The 25,071-nt window shown below is 41.0% G+C and overlaps 1 protein-coding gene across 1 annotated transcript in view; it reads left to right on the forward strand.

Annotated features, from left to right (window-relative positions):
* TMEM41B (transmembrane protein 41B) overlaps positions 1 to 25,071 on the forward strand; it is an 83,004-nt gene that overhangs the window by 50,472 nt on the left and 7,461 nt on the right. The window contains exon 6 of the mRNA XM_053720598.1: positions 2,746 to 2,884. Within this exon, the coding sequence (XP_053576573.1) occupies positions 2,746 to 2,884 (139 nt within the window). The remainder of the gene's footprint in view (positions 1 to 2,745; positions 2,885 to 25,071) is intronic.

The raw sequence follows: 25,071 nt of genomic DNA on the forward strand, positions 1-25,071 counted from the left end.
GTTGTTATTTTAAAAGATAGATAATCCCTTAATTACCAATTCCCCAGTTTTGCATAACCAACACAGTTATAATAATACACGTTTTACCTCTGTAATTACCTTGTACCTAAGCCTCAGCAGACTGCCCCCTTATTTCAGTTCTTTTGACAGACTTGCATTTTAGCCAATCAGTGCTTACTCCTTGGTAAATTCACGTGCATGAGCTCAATGTTATCTATATGAAACTCATGAACTAACGCCCTCTAGTGGTAAAAAAATGTCGAAATGCTTTTAGATTAGAGGCGGCCTTCAATGTCTAAGAAATTAGCATATGAACCTCCTAGGTTTAACTTTTAACTAAGAATACCAAGTGAACAAAGCAAAATTAGTGATTAAAGTAAATTGGAAAGTTGTTTAAAATTAAATGCCCTATTTTAATCATGAAAGTTTTTTTTGGACTTGACTGTCCCTTAAAAGCTAGTTTTTACTTTGAGAACAGTGTGTCTTGCAAAGGGTTTATGTGAAGGAGATGCATATATTACAATAGGGCTCACAAGAAATTTGCAATTTTAAAATAAAAAATGATAAAATCTATTTCATGCACTAAGAAGAAAGCAGATGCATAAAAAACGGTCACATTTGTGCTTCAGAGTACGAAATGCAAAGCTTATTATTTCCCTTACTGTATTATGAGTTCCCAGCCTCTGCTAGTTGGCAGAATATGGGCATTCCAGGCAGCTGGCAACTCTCTGCAGATGGTTTTATTTCACAAACTGGTAGGTAGCAAGGTTGTGCCAAAATACAGAAAACACTTATTACTCCAAGAGGAAAACACATGGAGACGTTTGCAAGATACCACCTGAAAACATGGTAATCTGATGTTGTATAGGCTGCAGTATTTATTATGCTAACTTCACTCTCACCAGTAAAGTTTCCCTTTCCAGTGAACGGTATTACTTTCTATGGGAGGCATCTCTCACCTTACAGACCCCCCCCCCCCATTTTTTAGCTAATTCCCTGGGGCCAGCCCCTGTGTGTGTCAGGAAGGTATATATGACAAATTTCGCATAACTGGTCCATGCTGTTTTTCCTCTTGTACCTGCAGCTCTCTTTAACCCTTTACAAGTACTGTTTTGTAAAGTGCTGCATCTTTACACAAGGAGGAAAAACATTAAGATGCAGAGTAGTAACCTGTTGCTGTATTTGTACCCAGGAGCTTAATGTCCCTTTAAATCATTGTTTCTCAATTCCAGTCCTCAGGATTCTTAACGAGCCAGATATTCATTATATCTTACCCAGAGCACAGGTGAAATAAGTCAGCTGATCAGTAACCATGGTTACTAACCTGCTCGCACTCTTCAGCTGATTATTTCACCTGTGCTCTAGTTAAGATATAAAGAATATCTGGCTGTTAAGGGTCCTGAGGACTGGAGTTGAGAAACACTGATTTAAAGGGACATTATAGCGTTAACATTAAATGCTCTACTTTATCACTAGAGGCGCAGCAAATGGGTTAAATACACAATAAAAGCTTCAGACCTGTTTATTATAAAGGGCTGGTTACACAGCTGGGTATTGCCCTATCTCACTGGTTTTCAATCCTGTACTCAGGCCTTCCCAACAGGTCAGGTTTTCAGGATTACCTTGGATGAGAGCATGTAAAATAACCATGTTTACTAATCAGCTGATTATTTCCCCAGTGCTCCAGTTCAGATATCCTCACAATGTGGCCTGTTAGTGAGGCTGAGGAGAGGTTTGAAAACCAGTTATCTATCTGAATAATAAGATAATTTTTGGGTTTCATGTCCCTTTAAGCACAATGTAACGTCTGCTTGCTGATTGGCTATATCCGTGTTCTCCCTGGGGCTTATTTAGTGGGTGCCCCATACCCAACTGATTTTATTGACCTCCCGGGCTAAAATTTAAGACTATATTAAGCTAAAATGATCTAACATTAAAAGTTTTCAATGTTAGTTGCACAAATAAATTTATGTTAAATTATGCAATTAGTTGTGTGCTTTGGATAGCTTAAAAGGACATCAAACCAGAACTTTTTCCTCCATGATACAAATAGAACAGCAGTTTTAAACAATTTACTAATTTACTTCTATTATCAATTTTTCTTTGTTTTCTTGTTATCTAGTTGAAAAGCAGGGATGTAAGCTTAGGAGCCGGCCCATTTCTGGAGCACTATATGGCAGCAGTTTTGCAAGAATGTTATCCATTTGCAAGAGCACTAGATGGCAGCGCTATTTCCTACCATGTAGTGCGCCAGATGCTACCTAGGTATCTCTTCAACAAAGAATATCATGGGAACAAAGCAATTTTGATAATATAAGTAAATTAAAACATTTTTTTAAATGATTTGTTCTGTCTGAGTCACAAAAGAAAATGTTTGGGTTTCATATCCCTTTAAGTAATGTTTCTAAATAACAGAACATGTTATAATATTACAAAGTGTTACACTACTCCCACACAGCTACTACATAATGCCACACAGCTACTACATAATGCCACACAGCTACTACATAATGCCACACAGCTACTACATAATGCCACACAGCTACTACTTAATGCCACACAGCTACTACATAATGCCGCATAGCTGCCACATAGCTACTACATAATGCCTCCTGGCTGGCAGACTTTTCTGTGGAGAACACTATTATAAAAATAAGAGGATTTTCGGACTTACTCTGTATAAATATGAATTATTGGTGTAAAATGTAAAACCATGTCTTTTTTTTTTTTTTTTTTCTCTTTCAGGTTGACCGACACAGGGATCATCTGATTAATTACATAATATTCCTGAGAATAACACCATTTCTTCCAAACTGGTTCATTAACATCACGTCTCCAGTGATAAATGTCCCACTCAAAATTTTCTTCTTGGGAACATTTCTAGGTGAGCATTTATATTTTAGAGTGCCATCTACAGGACAACACGGGATATTTACGTGAAAGGACCCCTCAATGCAGTAGAATGTAGAATTGCATAATTAACAAGTGCATAATAAAAAGACAATGAATTAACACCTACTCTGAATTTGAAATAAGGAGTAGATTTTTTCTCTTGTTAAGTGTGTTCAGTCCACGGGTCATCCATTACTTATGGGATATATTCTCCTCCCCAACAGGAAGTTGCAAGAGGATCACCCAAGCAGAGCTGCTATATAGCTCCTCCCCTCACATGTCATATCCAGTCATTCTCTTGCAACCCTCAACAAAGAAGGAGGTCGCTGGAGGAGTTGGAGTTTTTACTTAATTATTCTTCAATCAAAAGTTTGTTATTTTAAATGGCACCGGAGTGTGCTGTTTTTTTCTATCTCAGGCAGTATTTGGAAGAAGAAACTGCCTGCGTTTTCTATGATCTTAGCAGGCGTAACTAAGATCCACTGGCTGTTCTCGACATTCTGAGGAGTGGGGTAACTTCAGAACATGGGAATAGCATGCGGGGTCCACCGCAAATGAGGTATGTGCAGTACAATATTTTCTGGGAATGGAATTGACTAAGAAAATACTGCTGTTACCCGTATGATGTAAGTACAGCCTTAAATGCCGTAGTAGTGACTGGTATCAGGCTGATAAATGTATGCACAATAGAGTTATTTTCTAGGGACTAGAATTTGACTGTGAAAATACTGTTAATACTGAAATAATGCTTAAGCCTTATCTGCAGTGGTAGCGACTTGTTGCAGGCTTAGTAATAACTTTGCATAACATTTAAAGAAGTTTATTTTCAAAACGTTTACTGGCATGTTATTCGTTTTGTGAGGTACTTTGGTGATAAATCCTTTGGGCATGAATTTTTTTCCACATGGCTAACGTATATTTCGGCATAGAAACCGTTATATCAGGTCTCCCACTGTTGTAAATGAGCGGGAGGGGCCTCTTTTTTAGCGCCTTGTTGCGCAGTTAAAATTCTAGCACAGTCTTCCTGCTTCTTCCTCCTTGATCCAGGACGTCTCTAGAGAGCTCAGGGGTCTTCAAAATTCATTTTTTGAGGGAGGTAATCAGTCACAGCAGACCTGTGACAGTGTGTTAGACTGTGATAAAAACGTTTTATATTAATTTGATATCCGTTTTTTTGGGTACTGAGGGGTTAATCATCCGGTTGCTAATGGGTGCAATCCTCTGCTAATTAATACATTTAAAGAATTGTTGACTATAACTGAATTATTCTTTAGTTACTCAACTGTTTTTTAAAAGCGCTGCAGCGTTTTTTTATATTGCTTACAAACTTATTGAAAGTATTTTCCAAGCTTGCTAGCTTCATTGCTAGTTTGTTTAAACATGTCTGATACAGAGGAATCTGCTTGTTCATTATGTTTAAAAGCCGTTGTGGAGCCCAATAGAAATATGTGTACCAATTGTATTGATGTTACTTTGAAAAATCAATCTGTACCGCTTAAAAAATTATCACCAGACAACGAGGGGGCAGTTATGCCGTCTAACTCTCCTCACGTGTCAGTACCTTCGTCTCCCGCTCGGGAGGTGCGTGAGATTGAGGCGCCAAGTACATCAAGGCCCTTACAAATCACATTACATGATATGGCTAATGTTATGAAAGAAGTGTTATACAATATGCCAGAGTTAAGAGGCAAGCGCGACAGTTCTGGGTTAAGGACAGAGCGCGCCGATGACACGAGAGCCATGTCTGATACTGCGTCACAATTTGCAGAACATGAGGACGGAGAGCTTCATTCTGTGGGTGACGGTTCTGATTCGGGGAGAACGGATTCAGAAATTTCAAATTTTAAATTTTAAGCTTGAGAACCTCCGCGTGTTGCTAGGGGAGGTGTTAGCGGCTCTGAATGATTGTGACACGGTGGCAATCCCAGAGAAATTATGTAGGCTGGATAAATACTACGCGGTGCCGGTGTGTACTGACGTTTTTCCTATACCAAAGAGGCTTACAGAGATTATTAGTAAGGAGTGGGAAAGACCCGGTGTGCCTTTTTCCCCTCCTCCGATATTTAGAAAAATGTTCCCTATAGACGCCACCACAAGAGACTTATGGCAGACGGTCCCTAAGGTGGAGGGAGCAGTTTCTACTTTAGCCAAGCGTACCACTATCCCGGTGGAGGATAGCTGTGCTTTCTCAGATCCAATGGATAAAAAATTAGAGGGTTATCTTAAGAAAATGTTTATTCAACAAGGTTTTATATTACAGCCTCTTGCATGCATTGCGCCTGTCACTGCTGCAGCAGCATTCTGGTTTGAGTCTCTGGAAGAGGCGATTCGCACAGCACCATTGGATGAGTCTCTGAGCAAGGTTAGAACCCTTAAGCTGGCTAATGCGTTTGTTTCGGATGCCGTAGTGCATTTAACGAAACTTACGGCTAAAAATTCCGGATTCGCCATACAGGCGCGCAGAGCGCTTTGGCTTAAATCCTGGTCAGCAGATGTAACCTCTAAGTCTAAATTGCTAAACATTCCTTTCAAAGGGCAGACCTTATTCGGGCCCGGCTTGAAGGAAATTATTGCTGACATTACTGGAGGTAAGGGCCACACCCTTCCTCAGGACAGGGCCAAATCGAAGGCCAAACAGTCTATTTTTCGTGCCTTTCGTAATTTCAAGGCAGGAGCAGCATCAACTTCCTCCGCTCCAAAACAGGAAGGAACTACTGCTCGTTACAGACAGGGTTGGAAAAGCAACCAGTCATGGAACAAGGGCAAGCAGGCCAGAAAGCCTACTTCCGCCCCTAAGACAGCATGAAGTCAGGGTCCCCTTTCCGGAGACGGATCTAGTGGGGGGCAGACTCTCTCTCTTCGCCCAGGCTTGGGCAAGAGATGTACAGGATCCCTGGATGCTGGAGATTATATCTCAGGGATACCTTCTGGATTTCAAGACTTCTCCTCCACAAGGGAGGTTTCATCTGTCAAGGTTATCAACAAACCTAGTAAAGAAAGAGGCATTTCTACAATGTGTACAAGACCTCTTAGTGATGGGAGTGATCCACCCAGTTCCGCGGACGGAACAGGGGCAAGGGTTTTATTCAAATCTGTTTGTGGTTCCCAAGAAAGAGGGAATCTTCAGACCAATCTTAGATTTAAAAATCTTAAACAAATTCCTAAGGGTTCCATCGTTCAGGAAACCATTCGAACCATCCTACCCATGATCCAAGAGGGTCAATATATGACCACAGTGGATTTAAAGGATGCCTACCTTCACATACCGATTCACAAAGATCATTATCGGTACCTAAGGTTTGCCTTTCTAGACAGGCATTACCAGTTTGTAGCGCTTCCCTTCGGGTTGGCTACGGCCCCGAGAATTTTTACAAAGGTTCTGGGCTCTCTTCTGGCGGTACTAAGACCACGAGGCATAGCGGTGGCTCCGTACCTAGACGACATTCTGATTCAAGCGTCAAGTTTTCAAAATGCAAAGTCTCATACAGAGATAGTTCTAGCATTTCTGAGGTCGCATGGGTGGAAAGTGAACGTGGAAAAGAGTTCTCTGTTACCACTCACAAGGGTCCCTTTTCTAGGGACTCTTATAGATTCTGTAGAGATGAAGATTTACCTGACGGAGTCCAGGCTATCAAAACTTCTCAATGCTTGCAGTGTCCTTCACTCCATTCCAAGCCCATCGGTAGCTCAGTGCATGGAAGTGATCGGCTTAATGGTTGCGGCGATGGACATAGTGCCATTTGCGCGCCTACATCTCAGACCGCTGCAACTATGCATGCTAAGTCAATGGAACGGGGATTACTCAGATCTGTCCCCTTTGCTAAATCTGGACCAGGAGACCAGAGATTCTCTTCTCTGGTGGTTATCACGGGTTCATCTGTCCTAAGGAATTTCCTTTCGCAGACCAGATTGGAAGATTGTAACAACAGATGCCAGCCTACTAGACTGGGGAGCAGTCTGGAACTCCCTGAAGGCTCAGGGATCGTGGACTCAGGAGGAGAAACTCCTCCCAATAAACATTCTAGAATTAAGGGCAATATTCAATGCTCTTCTAGCTTGGCCTCAGTTGGCAACACTGAGGTTCATCAGATTTCAGTCGGACAACATCACGACTGTGGCTTACATCAATCATCAAGGGGGAACCAGGAGTTCCCTAGCGATGTTGGAAGTCTCGAAGATAATTCGCTGGGCAGAGTCTCACTCTTGCCACCTGTCAGCGATCTACATCCCAGGCGTGGAAAACTGGGAGGCGGATTTTTTAAGTCGCCAGACTTTTCATCCGGGGGAGTGGGAACTTCACCCGGAGGTATTTGCCCAACTGATTCTTCGTTGGGGCAAACCGGATCTGGATCTCATGGCATCTCGCCAGAACGCCAAGCTTCCTTGTTACGGATCCAGGTCCAGGGACCCGGGAGCGGTGCTGGTAGATGCACTAGCAGCCCCTTGGGTTTTCAACATAGCTTATGTGTTTCCACCTTTTCCGTTGCTTCCTCGTCTGATTGCCAGGATCAAACAGGAGAGAGCATCGGGGATTCTATAGCGCCTGCGTGGCCACGCAGGATCTGGTATGCAGACCTAGTGGACATATCGTCCTGTCCACCATGGTCTCTACCCCTGAGGCAGGACCTTCTAATTCAGGGTCCTTTCAACCATCCAAACCTAATTTCTCTGAGGCTGACTGCTTGGAAATTGAACGCTTGATTCTATCAAAGCGTGGGTTTTCGGATTCGGTTATTGATACATTAATACAGGCTCGGAAACCTGTTACCAGAAAAATTTACCACAAGATATGGCGTAAATATTTATATTGGTGTGAATCCAAGAGTTACTCATGGAGTAAGGTTAGGATTCCTAGGATATTGTCTTTTCTACAATAGGGTTTAGAAAAGGGCTTATCTGCTAGTTCACTAAAGGGACAGATTTCTGGTCTGTCTATTCTTTTACACAAGCGTCTGGCAGAGAATCCAGACGTCCAGGCTTTTTGTCAGGCTTTGGCTAGGATTAAGCCTGTGTTTAAAGCTGTTGCTTCTCCGTGGAGCTTAAACTTGGTTCTTAAAGTTCTCCAGGGTGTTCCGTTTGAACCCCTTCATTCCATTGATATTAAGTTTTTATCTTGGAAAGTTCTGTTTTTGATGGCTATTTCCTCGGCTCGAAGAGTCTCTGAGTTATCTGCCTTACATTGTGATTCTCCTTATCTGATCTTTCATTCAGACAAGGTAGTCCTGCGTACTAAACCTGGGTTTTTACCTAAGGTTGTTTCTAACAAGAATATCAATCAAGAGATTGTTGTTCCATCCTTATGTCCTAATCCTTCTTCAAAGAAGGAACGTCTTTTGCATAATCTAGATGTGGTCCGTGCTCTGAAGTTCTACTTACAGGCAACTAAAGATTTTCGACAAACTTCATCTCTGTTTGTCGTTTACTCTGGACAGAGGAGAGGTCAAAAGGCTTCGGCTACCTCTCTCTCTTTTTGGCTTCGTAGCATAATACGCTTAGCCTATGAGACTGCTGGACAGCAGCCTCCTGAAAGAATTACAGCTCATTCCACTAGAGCTGTGGCTTCCACCTGGGCCTTTAAGAATGAGGCCTCTGTTGAACAGATTTGCAAGGCTGCAACTTAGTCTTCACTTCATACCTTTTCCAAATTTTACAAATTTGACACTTTTGCTTCTTCGGAGGCTGTTTTTGGGAGAAAGGTTCTACAGGCAGTGGTTCCTTCTGTTTAATGTTCCTGCCTTGTCCCTCCCATCATCCGTGTACTTTAGCTTTGGTATTGGTATCCCATAAGTAATGGATGACCCGTGGACTGAACACACTTAACAAGAGAAAACATAATTTATGCTTACCTGATAAATTTATTTCTCTTGTAGTGTGTTCAGTCCACGGCCCGCCCTATCTATTTGAGGCAGGTTCTAAATTTTAAATTATAACTCCAGTCACCACTGCACCCTATAGTTTCTCCTTTCTCGTATTGTTTCGGTCGAATGACTGGATATGACATGTGAGGGGAGGAGCTATATAGCAGCTCTGCTTGGGTGATCCTCTTGCAACTTCCTGTTGGGGAGGAGAATATATCCCATAAGTAATGGATGACCCGTGGACTGAACACACTACAAGAGAAATAAATTTATCAGGTAAGCATAAATTATGGGGTTTTTTTCTGACAAATTTATTTTTCTTCCATTTTCCGGCCCCTGTAGCATGTGACAGACATCAGCCAATCACAGACTAGCACATTCTCAGTAGGATCTTGTTCCCCAGAAAGTGTGAATATAAAAGACACTGCAAAATTTGGTAATGGAAGTTAATTGGGAAGTGTTTTAAAACTGCTGCTCTATCTGAATCATAAAAGTTTATTTTCACTTGAGTGTCCCTTTAAGCGTGAGGAAGAAGTTGTTTGCAATGTAAACTTACAGAAAAAAAAATAAACAAAGCTATCCAAAATAAAAAAAATTAAACTTAAACTAATACCCCTATAAAAATACCCCCCCCAAAATATAAACACCCCCTAATCTAATACTAAACTACCACTAGCCCTTAAAAGGGCTTTTGTAGGGCATTGCTTTAAGTTAAACAGCTCTTTTACCTAAATAAATTACCAATTACCCCCTAACAGTAAAACACGCCCACCCACCAAACCCCCCAAAATAAAAAAACGAACACTAAAAAAAAAACGAAACTACCCATTGCCCCTAAAGGGGCAATTGTATGGGCATTGCCCTTAAAAGGGCAATTGGCTCTTTTCCAGCCCATTAAATCCCTAATCTTAAAAAAATAAAAATAAAAAAAATATAAAAGAAATTAACACTAAGCCGCAAATAGGTACTCACCGTTCCTGAAGTCCAGCGGAGAAGGTCTTCTTCCAGGCGGCTCCATCATCTTCTATCTTCATCCAGAGCAAAGGCGGCGTGGTGCGGAGCTGTGGATCCTCAGCGGCAGTCCTCATCGGCGGCGTGGAGCGGAGGTGTCTTCCCCCGACGCGTGAATCCGCAGCAGCAGTCTTCAATGGCGGTGGCCCTCGGCGGCATGGAGGCTCCTCTTCATCCGATGTCCGTCTTACACTAAAGATTGAATGCAAGGTACCGCAATCAATTTGGGGTACCTTGCATTCCTATTGGCTGAAATTTTGAAATCAGCCAATAGGATTAGAGCTACTGAAATCCTATTGGCTGTTCAAATCGGCCAATAAGATTTCAGTAGCTCTCATCCTATTGGCTGATTTCAAAATTTCAGCCAGTAGGATTGCAAAGTACCCCTATAAATATGGGGTACCTTGCATTCAATCTTCAGTGTGCGACGGACGCTCTCATGAAAAGGAGCCTCCACGCCGCTGAGGACCACCGCCGCTGAAGATCCAGGCATCGGGAAGACATCTCCGCACCTCCGCTCCGCGGTGCCTTCGCTCCAGATGAAGATAGAAGATGATGGAGCCGCCTGGAAGAAGACCTTCCCCGCCGTACTTCAGGAACAGTGAGTACTTATTTGAGGCGTTGGTTTAGGCTTTTTTATTTTAATTTTTTTTTTTTTTTTTAGATTAGGGTTTTTTGGGGCTTGAAAAAAAACTGAATGCTCTTTTAAGGGCCATGCCCATACAAATGGGCAATGGATAGTTAAGTTTTCTTTCATGTAATTAACAAGAGTCCATGAGCTAGTGACGTATGGGATATACATTCCTACCAGGAGGGGCAAAGTTTCCCAAACCTTAAAATGCCTATAAATACACCCCTCACCACACCCACAAATCAGTTTTACAAACTTTGCCTCCAAGGGAGGTGGTGAAGTAAGTTTGTGCTAGATTCTACGTTGATATGCGCTCCGCAGCAAGTTGGAGCCCGGTTTTCCTCTCAGCGTGCAGTGAATGTCAGAGGGATGTGAAGAGAGTATTGCCTATTGAATGCAGTGATCTCCTTCTACGGGGTCTATTTCATAAGGTTCTCTGTTATCGGTCGTAGAGATTCATCTCTTACCTCCCTTTTCAGATCGACGATATACTCTTATATTTACCATTTCCTCTACTGATTCTCGTTTCAGTACTGGTTTGGCTTTCTACAAACATGTAGATGAGTGTCCTGGGGTAAGTAAGTCTTATTTTCTGTGACACTCTAAGCTATGGTTGGGCACTTTATTTATAAAGTTCTAAATATATGTATTCAAACATTTATTTGCCTTGACTCAGAATGTTCAACTTTCCTTATTTCCAGACAGTCAGTTTCATATTTGGGATTATGCATTGAATTATCATATTTTTTCTTACCTCAAAAAATTTGACTTTTTTCCCTGTGGGCTGTTAGGCTCGCGGGGGCTGAAAATGCTTCATTTTATTGCGTCATTCTTGGCGCGGACTTTTTTGGCGCAAAAATTCTTTTCCGTTTCCGGCGTCATACGTGTCGCCGGAAGTTGCGTCATTTTTTGACGTTATTTTGCGTCAAAGATGTCGGCGTTCCGGATGTGGCGTCATTTTTGGCGCCAAAAACATTTTAGGCGCCAAATAATGTGGGCGTCTTTTTTGGCGCTAAAAAATATGGGCGTCATTTTTATCTCCACATTATTTAAGTCTCTTTATTTATTGCTTCTGGTTGCTAGAAGCTTGTTCACTGGCATTTTTTTCCCATTCCTGAAACTGTCATTTAAGGAATTTGATCAATTTTGCTTTATATGTTGTTTTTTCTTTTACATATTGCAAGATGTTCCACGTTGCAACTGAGTCAGAAGATACTACAGGAAAATCACTGCACAGTGCTGGAGCTACCAAGCTAAGTCTGCTATAAACTTTTGGTATCTGTTTCTCCAGCTGTTATTTGTATTGCATGTCATGTCAAACTTATTAATGCAGATAAAATTTCCTTTAGTACTATTACATTACCTGTTGCTGTCCGTCAACATCTAATTTTCAGAGTGTTCCTGATAACATAAGAGATTTTATTTTTTTAAATCCATTAAGAAGGCTATGTCTGTTATTTCTCCTTCTAGTATACATAAAAGTCTTTTAAAACTTCTCTTTTTTTCAGATGAATTTTTAAATGAACATCATCATTCTGATACTGATAATAGTTCTTCTGGTTCAGAGGTTTCTGTCTCAGAGGTTGATGCTGATAAATCTTTGTATCTGTTCAAGATGGAATTTATTCGTTCTTTACTTAAAGAAGTGTTATTTGCATTAGAAATAGAGGATTCTGGTCCTCTTGATACTAAATGTAAACGTTTAAATAAGGTTTTTAAATCTCCTGTAGTTATTCCAGAAGTGTTTTATCTCCCTGATGCTATTTCTGAAGTAATTTCCAGGGAATGGAATAATTTGGGTAATTTATTTACTCCTTCTAGACGTTTAAGCAAATTATATCCTGTGCCATCTGACAGATTAGAGTTTTTTGGGACAAAAATCCCTAAGGTTATGGGGCTGTCTCTACTCCTGCTAATGTACTACTATTCCTATGGCAGATAGTACTTCATTTAAGGATCCTTTAGATAGGAAAATTGAATCTTTTCTAAGAAAAGCTTACTTATGTTCAGGTAATCTTCTTAGACCTGCTATATTTTTAGCGGATGTTGCTGCAGCTTCAACTTTTTGGTTAGAAGCTTTAGCGCAACAGGTAACAGATCATAATTTTATAGCATTATTATTATTCTATAACATGCTAATTATTTTATTGGTGATACCATCTTTTGATATCATTAGAGTTGATGTCAGGTATATGTCTCTAGCTATTTTAGCTAGAAAAGCTTTATGGATTAAACTTGGAATGCTGACATGTCTTCTAAGTCAACTTTGCTTTCCCTTTCTTTCCAGGGTAAATAATCATTTCGTTCCTTTCCTCACAACAAGGAACAAAAGCCTGATCCTTCATCCTCAGGAGCGGTATCAGTTTGGAAACTATTTCCAGTTTGGAATATATCCAAGCCTTATAGAAACCTATTGTCAGCTCCTAAGTACCTATGAAGGTGCGGCCCTTATTCCAGCTCAGCTGGTATGGGGCAGATTACGTTTTCTTCAAAGAAATTTGGATCAATTCCGTTCTTAATCTCTGGTTTCAGAAACATTGTTTCAGAAAGGTACAGAATTGGCTTCAAGTTAAGGCCTCCTGCTAAGAGATTCTTTTCTTTCCCAGTTGACACAGCAAGGCTCAGCATTTCTGAAATGTGTTTCAGATCTAGAGTTGGCTGGAGTATTTATGCCAGTTCCAGTTCTGGAACAGGGGCTGGGGTTTTATTTTATCTCTTCATTGTACCAAAGAAGGTCAATTCCTTCAGACCAGTTCTGGATCTATCATTATTGAATCGTTATGTTAGGATACCAACATTCAAGATGGTTACTGTAGGACTATCCTGCCTTTTGTTTAGCAAGGGCATTATATGTCTACAATAGATTTACAGGATGTGTATCTGCATATTCCGATTCATCCAGATCACTTTTAGTGTCTGAGATTCTCTTTTTAGACAAGCATTACCAGTTTTGTGGCTCTACTGTTTGGTCTAGCCTCAGTTCCAAGAATTTTTTTCAAAGGTTCTCGGTGCCCTTCTTTTGTAATCAGAGAATAGGGTTTTGGTATTTCCTTATTTGGACGATATCTTGGTACTTGCTCAGTCTTCTCATTTTCGAAGAATCTCATACGAATCGACTTGTGTTGTTTCTTCAAGTTCATGGTTGGAGGATCAATTTACCATTCAGTTTATTGATTCCTCAGACAAGGGTAACCTTTTTAGGTTTCTAGATAAATTCAGTGTCTATGACTCTGTCCTTGTCAGACAAGAGAAGTTTAACATTGATATCAGCTTGTCAAAACCTTCAGTCACAATCATTCCCTTTGGTAGCCTTATGCATGGAAATGTTGGGTCTTAGGACTGCCGCATCAGATGCGATCTCCTTTGCTCGTTTTCACATGCGACCTCTTCAGCTCTGTATGCTGAACCAATGGTGCAGGGATTACTCAAAGATATCTCAATTAATATCTTTAAACCGATTTTACGACACTCTCTGACATGGTGGACAGATCACCATCGTTTAGTTCAGGGGGCTTCTTTGTTCTTCCGACCTGGACTATAATCTCAACAGATTCAAGTCTTACAGGTTGGGGAGCTGTGTGGGGGTCTCTGACGGCACAAGGGGTTTGGGAATCTCAGGAGGTGAGATTTCCGATCAATATTTTGGAACTCCGTGCAATTTTCAGAGCTCTTCAGTCTTGGCCTCTTCTGAAGAGAGAGTTGTTCATTGTTTTCAGATAAGACAATGTCACAACTGTGGCATACATCAATCATCAAGGAGGGACTCACAGTCCTCTGGTTATGAAAGAAGTATCTCGAATTTTTGTTTGGGCGGAATCCAGCTCCTGTCTAATCTCTGCGGTTTATATCCCAGGTATGGACAATTGGAAAGCGGATTATCTTAGTCGCCAAACGTTGCATCCGGGCGAATGGTCTCTTCACCCAGAGGTATTTCTTCAGATTGTTCAAATGTGGGAACTTCCAGAAATAGATCTGATGGCTTCTCATCTAAACAAGAAACTTCCCAGGTATCTGTCTAGATCCCTGGATCTTCAGGCGGAGGCAGTGGATGCATTTTCACTTCCTTGGAAGTATCATCCTGCCTATATCTTTCCGCCTCTAGTTCTTCTTCCAAGAGTAATCTCCAAGATTCTGAAGGAATGCTCGTTTGTTCTGCTGGTAGCTCCGGCATGGCCTCACAGGTTTTGGTATGCGGATCTTGTCCGGATGGCCTCTTGCCAACCGTGGACTCTTCCGTTAAGACCAGACCTTTTGTCTCAAGGTCCTTTTTTCCATCAGGATCTGAAATCCTTAAATTTAAAGGTATGGAGATTGAACGCTTGATTCTTGGTCAAAGAGGTTTCTCTGACTCTGTGATTAATACTATGTTACAGGCTCGTAAATTTGTATCCAGAGAGATATATTATAGAGTCTGGAAGACTTGTATTTCTTGGTGTCTTTCTCATCATTTTTCTTGGCATTCTTTTAGAATACCGAGACTATTACAATTTCTTCAGGATGGTTTAGATAAGGGTTTGTCCGCAAGTTCCTTGAAAGGTCAAATCTCTGCTCTTTCTGTTCTTTTTCACAGAAAGATTGCTGTTCTTCCTGATATTCATTGTTTTGTACAAGCTTTGGTTCGTATAAAGCCTGTCATTAAGTCAATTTCTCCTCCTGGAGTTTGAATTTGGTTCTGGGGGCTCTTCAAGCTCCTCCATTTGATCCTATGCATTCATTGGATATTAAATTACTTTCTTGGAAAGTTTTGTTCCTTTTGGCCATCTCTTCTACCAGAAGAGTTTCTGAATTATCTGCTCTTTCTTGTGAGTCTCCTTTTCTGATTCTTCATCAGGATAAGGCGGTGTTGCGAACTTCTTTTGAATTTTACCTAAAGTTGTGAATTCCAACAACATTAGTGGAGAAATTGTGGTTCCTTCATTATGTCCTAATCCTAAGAATTCTAAGGAGAAATCGTTGCATTCTTTGGATGTTGTTAGAGCTTTGAAATATTATGTTGAAGCTACGAAATCTTTCTGTAAGACTTCTAGTCTATTTGTTATCTTTTCCGGTTCTAGGAAAGGCCAGAAAGCTTCTGCCATTTCTTTGGCATCTTGGTTGAAATCCTTAATTCATCTTGCCTATGTTGAGTCGGGTAAAATTCCGCTTCAGAGAATTACAGCTCATTCTACTAGGTCAGTATCTACTTCCTGGGCGTTTAGGAATGAAGCTTCGGTTGACCAGATTTGCAAAGCAGCAACTTGGTCCTCTTTGCATACTTTTACTAAATTCTACCATTTTGATGTATTTTCTTCTTCTGAAGCAGTTTTTGGTAGAAAAGTTCTTCAGGCAGCGGTTTCAGTTTGAATCTTCTGCTTATGTTTTTTGTTAAACTTTATTTTGGGTGTGGATTATTTTCAGCAGGAATTGGCTGTCTTTATTTTATCCCTCCCTCTCTAGTGACTCTTGTGTGGAAAGATCCACATCTTGGGTAGTCATTATCCCATACGTCACTAGCTCATGGACTCTTGTTAATTACATGAAAGAAAACATAATTTATGTAAGAACTTACCTGATAAATTCATTTCTTTCATATTAACAAGAGTCCATGAGGCCCACCCTTTTTTGTGGTGGTTATGATTTTTTTGTATAAAGCACAATTATTCCAATTCCTTATTTTATATGCTTCGCACTTTTTTTCTTATCACCCCACTTCTTGGCTATTCGTTAAACTGATTTGTGGGTGTGGTGAGGGGTGTATTTATAGGCATTTTAAGGTTTGGGAAACTTTGCCCCTCCTGGTAGGAATGTATATCCCATACGTCACTAGCTCATGGACTCTTGTTAATATGAAAGAAATGAATTTATCAGGTAAGTTCTTACATAAATTATGTTTTTTTTTTTGTTTTTTTTTTCATGTTTTTTTTTTTATTTTGGGGGGTTTGATGGGTGGGGGGGGTTTACTGTTAGGGGGGGGACTTAGTATTTTTTAGAGGTAAAAGAGCTGTTTAACTTGGGGCAATGCCCTACAAAATGCCCTTTTAAGGGCTATTGATAGTTTAGATTAGGGGGTGTTTTTATTTTGGTGGGGCTTTTTTATTTTCATAGGGATTAGGAAGCATTTTTTTATTTTTGATAATTTTGTTTTTAATAGATTTTTTTTTCTATAATGTTAGACTTTTTTATTTTTTGTAATTTAATGTTAGTTTTTTTTAATTTTAATACCGGGGGTTTGGCGGTTTAGAGGTTAATTAGGTTGATTGCGATGTGGGGGGGTTGGCGGTTTAAGAGTTAATAGGTTAAATAGTTTTTTGCGGGTTTAGGGGTTAATAGGATAATTGGGTTTATTGTGATGTGGGTGGTTGACCATTAAGGGGTTAATATTTTAATTATGTTATATGTGGATTAGGGGTTAATTACTTTGTTTTGCAATGTGGGGGTTGACGGTTTAGGTGTTAATACTTTGTGCGGGAGGCTTTTTTTGTTTTTGTTATACTTTGTGTGGGCGGTTACGTGTTTTTTTTTTGTTGTTTTTTTTTTGTTGTTTTTTGTTTGTTTTTTATTCCTTGTGGGCGGTTACGTGTATTTTAGTTATTTCGTGCGGGGTGGTTGCATGTTTTTGTATTTTTTTTTTTTAAGGCTTCAGGGTTGCCTACACTGCATCCAGGTGGATTCCGAAAATGGCAGGGTACCGCTGCATCCAGGTGGATTCTTTTGGCTGCGCGCGCAGCCAACATTCCTTTTGAGGATGCATGCGCAACTGGCCATACCGATGGATGCGTTACAAACGCGATTAAAATATAGATATATATATATATATACACACAAACCCATATATATGCTGCTTAGTCTAAGACTTTGTGTGTTTGCACTTGTTACTCACCAGATAGAACTTCTTTATATTAGTCACTTATAGTATTGGTCAAAATATCCGCAACATGATTCTGGTTAATATATAAGGTTTTTCACTGAACAGGAGTTTGTTTTAAACATCCGAGGTATAGGGTGTGATACATAACAGGAGATTGTGCCCTTATCGTTTAAAGTTCTCACCCGGATATTGCGTAATCATGGTGGTGTTCCGGTACGCTTGAAACCGGAAGTGACCCAAAATATGGTGGACATCTTTATGGATGCACCTAGTTACACACCGCGGTCATATGGTATCACTTTATGATTGAGTGGGTATGATATGGATTGACATACGCAATGGGGGATTGTTCCTAAAATACTTTAAGAGTGTAATTAAGTATATAGTTTGGCTGGGCGATAAAGCCCCATGATTTAGTTTAGCCTATTTTTGCACATTACCCGGAAGTCTTTGTTGTATGCTTAAGTGGCCATTTGAGTTGTTGAATTACACATCACCCGGAAGTACTTGCTGTTTACTTCCAGTGTCACAATGTTAAGTTTTTACCGGATATGATGTATGTTTGGCGCTTTTTTCACAGGAAGGGGGAGGTACCACTTTATTTTTGTATTATATTTAAGCACTGCATGTATGTGGTGTTGTTGTTCTGAAGAAGGGGAGACAATTCCCTGAAACGTCAATAAATTTGACTTTTGTTTTTGATGAAAATCCTGGTTTACTACTGTTTTTGTGATATTATGCTACACGGATTAACCAGGTAGTTGACCATAGGAGGACGGATTTATGTATGTATGTGTGTGTGTGTGTGTATATATATATATATATATATATATATATATATATATATATATATATATATATATGTATACATACACACACACACTTGTCTTTACATTAGTAACTTATGATTTAATTAATCAATTATGTTACAATGTTTGTTTGTGCATTATTCAAAAATAAAACTTTGATTGACATAGACTAACAAACTATTTTTAATCGGCAAGATATGTTACCTTTATGTTGGTTGACAAGGAGAAAAAAAGAATATATGCAACCATAACTCATCTAGACATTTTATGGATTAACATATATAACATATAGCAATTTAGCAAACACAAAGATAGTAACCTAGCTATATACTTAACTTGAAAATTGAAGTTATATTCATCTCTAATTTCATTTAAAAAAAAAATATTTGTAAGATTTTATTACAATTTTGTTCTAATTATTAGACCATAAATATTTAATTTGGTTTGTAATTTGTTGAGCTTCTTATGTAAGCTCTTGGGTCCTATGTAAATCTTGATCTATATGAAAAAAGGGGATACAGAAATTGTTAGATAAAGGAGCTTTAATTTATAAAAACAGAAACAAATTATAGTCCCTGTTTAATCCCTTAGGGTACATACTATCCAATTTATTAATCCATATTACTTCTCTTTGTTTTAACTTCTTGATTCTATCCTGGCCTCTTCTCTGTATAGGAATCTGTTCCAATACTTGGAACCTTAATTGGCTGACGTTGTGTGTGTGTGTGTGTGTGTGTGTATATATATAAATACACACACACACTGGATATGAAAAGTCTACACACCCCTGTTAAAATGTCAGGTTTCTGTGATGTAAAAAAATGAGAAAGGATAAATCATTTCAGAACTTTTTCCACCTTTAATGTGACCTATAAACTGTACAACTCAATTGGAAAAACAAACTGAAATCTTTTACGTAGAGGGAAGAAAAAATATAAAAATAAAATAATATGGTTGCATGGTTGTATTAAACTAATACTTTGTTGAAGCACCTTTTGATTTTATTACAGCACTCAGTCTTTTTGGGTATGAGTCTATCAGCATGGCACATTTTGACTTGTTCCTTATTCCTCCTCCTTTATAGCTACAACAGTATTACCTATCACATTAATTTGCAAGTGACTCATAAAACCAGCCGAAGTATATCTGGTTTTCTCCTGTTAAGTGTAGTCAGTCCACGGGTCATCCATTACTTATGGGATTATAACTCCTCCCTAACAGGAAGTGCAAGAGGATCACCCAAGCAGAGCTGCTACATAGCTCCTCCCCTCTACGTCATATCCAGTCATTCTCTTGCACCTAACTAAAGATAGGACGTGTGAGAGGACTGTGGTGTGTTAAACTTAGTTTTTTATTTCTTCAATCAAAAGTTTGTTATTTTAAACGGCACCGGAGTGTGTTGTTTGTTCTCAGGCACCATTAGAAGAAGAATCTACCTGAGTTTGTCTATGATCTTAGCGGTCGTAACTAAGATCCACTTGCTGTTCTCGGCCATTCTGAGGAGTGAGGTAACTTCAGAACAGGGGATAGCATGCAGGGCCCACCTGCAAGGAGGTATGTGCAGTAAATTATTTTCTAAGGAATGGAATTGACTGAGAAAATACTGCTAATACCGATGTAATGTAAGTGCAGCCTTAAATGCAGTAGTAGCGACTGGTATCAGGCTGATATGTATGTATGTATACTCTGAGGTATTTCTGGGGAATGGAATTTCACTAAGAAAATACTGTCAATATTAAAGTAATATTTGAGCCTGCACTGCAGTGAAAGCGACTAGCAGCAGGCTTATTAATAAAACTTCATAATTTTCAATTTTTAAAACGTTTAATGGCATGTTAATCGTTTTTTCTGAGGTACTTGGTGATAAAACTTTATGGGCATGATTTTTACCACATGGCTGTCGTTTTTTTCTGAATAGAAACAGTTACTGAGCTTCCCCACTGTTGTAATATGAGTGGGAGGGGCCTATTTTAGCTCTTTATTGCGCAGTAAAAATTTAGTCACAGTCTTCCTATTTCTTCCTCCATGATCCAGGACGTCTCTACAGAGCCCAGGGGTCTCCAAAACTAGTTTTGAGGGAGGTAATCAGTCACAGCAGACCTGTGACAGTGTGTTTGACTGTGATAAAAACGTTTATTGTTTCAACTGTTATCCGTTTTGGGTATTAAGGGGTTAATCATCCTTTTGCTGGTGGGTGCAATCCTCTGCTAACTTTATACATTTTCTGTTAAAATTTGGTTGTTTTTAACATATTTGGTTCATTGTTAATTCAACTGTCACATCTTTATGTTTTCTTAAAATCGCAGTAGCGTTTTTTATATAGCTTGTAAATTTATTTAAAAGTTTTTTTCCAAGCTTGCTAGTGTTATTGCTAGTCTGTTTAAACATGTCTGACACAAATAAATCTGTTTGTTCATCATGTTTAAAGGCCAATGTGGAGCCCAATAGAAATTTGTGCACTCAATGTATAGATGTTACTTTGAATAAAAGTCAAACTTTATATGTTAAAAAAATATCACCAGACAACGAGGGGGAAGTTATGCCGACTAACTCTCCTCACGTGTCAGTACCTTCGCCTCCCGCTCAGGAGGTGCGTGATATTGTGGCGCCAAGTACATCAGGGCGGCCCATACAAATCACTTTGCAAGACATGGCTAATGTTATGACTGAAGTACTATCTAAATTGCCAGAATTAAGAGGTAAACGTGATCACTCTGGGGTAAGAACAGAGTGCGCTGATAATAATAGAGCCATGTCTGATACTGCGTCACAATTTGCAGAACATGAGGACGGAGAGCTTCATTCTGTGGGTGACGGATCTGATCCAAGTAAACTGGATTCAGACATTTCAAATTTTAAATTTAAGCTTGAGAACCTCTGTGTATTACTAGGGGAGGTATTAGCGGCTCTGAATGATTGTAACACGGTTGCAATTCCAGAGAAAGTATGTAGGCTGGATAAATATTTTGCGGTACCGGCGTGTACTGACGTTTTTCCTATACCTAAAAGGCTTACAGAAATTGTTAACAAGGAGTGGGATAGACCCGGTGTGCCTTTTTCACCCCCTCCTATATTTAGAAAAATGTTTCCAATAGACGCCACCACACGGGACCTATGGCAGACGGTCCCTAAGGTGGAAGGAGCAGTTTCTACTCTGGCTAAGCGCACCACTATCCCGGTGGAGGATAGCTGTGCTTTTTCAGATCCAATGGATAAAAAGTTAGAGGGTTACCTTAAGAAAATGTTTGTTCAGCAAGGTTTTATATTACAACCCCTTGCATGCATCGTGCCTGTCACTGCTGCGGCGGCATTCTGGTTCGAGTCTCTGGAAGAGACCCTTAGCACAGCTCCATTGGATGAGATTATGAACAAGCTTAAAGCCCTTAAGCTAGCTAATTCATTTATTTCTGATGCCGTAGTACACTTAACCAAACTTACGGCTAAGAACTCCGGATTCGCCATTCAAGCGCGTAGAGCGCTGTGGCTTAAATCCTGGTCAGCTGATGTGACTTCTAAATCTAAATTGCTTAATATTCCTTTCAAAGGGCAGACATTATTCGGGCCCGGCTTGAAAGAAATTATCGCTGACATTACTGGAGGTAAGGGCCATGCCCTGCCTCAAGACAGGGCCAAACCAAAGGCTAAACAGTTTTCGTGCCTTTCGTAACTTCAAGGCAGGAGCAGCATCAACTTCCTCCGCTCCAAGACAGGAAGGAACTGTTGCTCGCTACAGACAGGGCTGGAAACCTAACCAGTCCTGGAACAAGGGCAAGCAGGCCAGAAAACCTGCTGCTGCCCCTAAGACAGCATGAAGTGTTGGCCCCCGATCCGGAAACGGATCTAGTGGGGGGCAGACTTTCTCTCTTCGCCCAGGCTTGGGCAAGAGATGTCCAGGATCCCTGGGCGTTGGAGATCATATCTCAGGGATATCTTCTGGACTTCAAAGCTTCTCCTCCACAAGGGAGATTTCATCTTTCAAGGTTATCAGCAAACCAGATAAAGAAAGAGGCGTTTCTACGCTGTGTACAAGACCTCTTACTAATGGGAGTGATCCACCCAGTTCCGCGGTCGGAACACGGGCAAGGATTCTATTCAAATCTGTTTGTGGTTCCCAAAAAAGAGGGAACCTTCAGACCAATCTTGGACTTAAAGATCCTAAACAAATTCCTAAGAGTTCCATCGTTCAAAATGGAAACTATTCGAACCATCTTACCCATGATCCAAGAGGGTCAGTACATGACCACAGTGGATTTAAAGGATGCCTACCTTCACATACCGATTCACAAGGATCATTACCGGTATCTAATTTTTGCCTTCCTAAACAGGCATTACCAGTTTGTAGCTCTTCCCTTCGGGTTAGCTACGGCTCCAAGAATCTTTACAAAGGTTCTGGGCTCTCTTCTGGCGGTACTAAGACCGCGAGGCATAGCGGTAGCTCCGTACCTAGACGACATTCTGATACAAGCGTCAAGTTTCCAAACTGCCAAGTCTCATACAGAGTTAGTTCTGGCATTTCTAAGGTCGCATGGGTGGAAGGTGAACGTAGAAAAGAGTTCTCTATTGCCACTCACAAGAGTTCCCTTTCTAGGGACTCTTATAGATTCTGTAGAAATTAAAATTTACCTGACGGAGGACAGGTTATCAAAACTTCTAAATGCTTGCCGTGTCCTTCATTCCATTCAACACCCGTCAGTGGCTCAGTGCATGGAGGTAATCGGCTTAATGGTAGCGGCAATGGACGTAGTACCATTTGCGCGCCTGCATCTCAGACCGCTGCAATTGTGCATGCTAAGTCAGTGGAATGGGGATTACTCAGATTTGTCCCCTCTGCTAAATCTGGATCAAGAGACCAGAGATTCTCTTCTTTGGTGGCTTTCTCGGCCACATCTGTCCAAGGGGATGCCCTTCCGCAGGCCATATTGGACGATTGTAACAACAGACGCCAGCCTTCTAGGTTGGGGCGCAGTCTGGAATTCCCTGAAGGCTCAGGGATCATGGACTCAGGAGGAGAGACTCCTTCCAATAAACATTCTGGAATTAAGAGCAATTTTCAATGCTCTTCTGGCTTGGCCTCAGTTAGCAACTCTGAGGTTCATCAGGTTTCAGTCGGACAACATCACGACTGTGGCTTACATCAACCATCAAGGAGGAACAAGGAGTTCCCTAGCGATGATGGAAGTCTCAAAGATAATTCGATGGGCAGAGTCTCACTCTTGCCACCTGTCAGCGATCCACATCCCAGGCGTGGAGAACTGGGAGGCGGATTTTCTAAGTCGCCAGACCTTTCATCCGGGGGAGTGGGAACTTCATCCGGAGGTGTTTGCCAAACTGATTCATCTTTGGGGCAAACCAGATCTGGATCTCATGGCGTCTCGCCGGAACGCCAAGCTTCCTTGTTACGGATCCAGGTCCAGGGACCCGGGAGCGGTACTGATAGATGCTCTGACAGCACCTTGGGTCTTCAACATGGCTTATGTGTTTCCACCTTTCCCGATGCTTCCTCGATTGATTGCCAGGATCAAACAGGAGAGAGCATCGGTGATTCTAATAGCGCCTGCGTGGTCACACAGGACCTGGTATGCAGATCTAGTGGACATGTCGTCCTGTCCACCATGGTCTCTGCCTCTGAGACAGGACCTTCTGATTCAGGGTCCTTTCAAACATCCAAATCTAATTTCTCTGAGGCTGACTGCATGGAGATTGAACGCTTGATTTTATCAAAGCGTGGATTCTCGGAGTCAGTGATTGATACCTTAATACAGGCTAGGAAACCTGTTACCAGGAAAATTTACCATAAAATATGGCGTAAATACTTATTATATATTGGTGCGAATCCAAGAGTTACTCATGGAGTAAGGTCAGGATTCCTAGGATATTGTCTTTTCTACAAGAAGGTTTAGAAAAGGGTTTATCTGCTAGTTCGTTAAAGGGACAGATTTCAGCTCTGTCTATCCTTTTACACAAACGCCTGGCAGAAGTTCCAGACGTTCAGGCTTTTTGTCAGGCTTTGACTAGGATTAAGCCTGTGTTGCTCCGCCGCGGAGCTTAAACTTAGTTCTTAACGTTTTGCAAGGTGTTCCGTTTGAACCCCTTCATTCCATCGATATCAAGCTGTTATCTTGGAAAGTTCTGTTTTTAATGGCTATTTCCTCGGCTCGAAGAGTCTCTGAGTTATCGGCCTTACATTATGATTCTCCTTATCTGATTTTTCATTCAGACAAGGTAGTTCTGCGTACTAAACCTGGGTTCTTACCTAAGGTAGTCACTAACAAGAATATCAATCAAGAGATTGTTGTTCCATCATTGTGCCCTAACCCTTCTTCAAAGAAGGAACGACTTTTGCACAATCTGGACGTCGTCCGTGCCCTGAAATTTTTTATTTGCAGGCAACTAAAGATTTTCGTCAAACTTCTTCCCTGTTTGTCGTTTATTCTGGACAGAGGAGAGGTCAAAAAGCTTCGGCTACCTCTCTCTCTTTTTGGCTTCGTAGCATAATACGTTTAGCCTATGAGACTGCTGAACAGCAGCCTCCTGAAAGGATTACAGCTTATTCTACTAGAGCTGTGGCTTCCACTTGGGCCTTTAACCCCTTAATGACCGAGGACGTGCAGGGTACGTCCTCAAAAAAAAGGCAGTTAATGCCTGAGGACGTACCCTGCACGTCCTCGGTGTGGAAAGCAGCTGGAAGCGATCCTGCTCGCTTCCAGCTGCTTTCCGGTTATTGCAGTGATGCCTCGATATGGAGGCATCCTGCAATAACCATACATGGCCATCCGATGCAGAGAGAGCCACTCTGTGGCCCTCTCTGCACCGGACATCGATGGCCGGTATCGTTGGTGGGTGGGAGCCGAATTGGGAGGCGGGTGGGCGGCCATCGGTGTTGCGCGTGACGTCACGGGGGGCGGGATCGGGATCGGGACCGTCGGGGGCGCGCACGTGCACGGGGGGTGGCGGGCGGGCGCGTGCACGGGGCGGGAGCGGGTGGGAACCGCTACACTACAGAAAAGTTAAAAAGTAAAAGTA

The sequence above is a fragment of the Bombina bombina genome, chromosome 7, assembly GCF_027579735.1.
Source record: "Bombina bombina isolate aBomBom1 chromosome 7, aBomBom1.pri, whole genome shotgun sequence".
Lineage (NCBI taxonomy): Eukaryota > Metazoa > Chordata > Amphibia > Anura > Bombinatoridae > Bombina > Bombina bombina.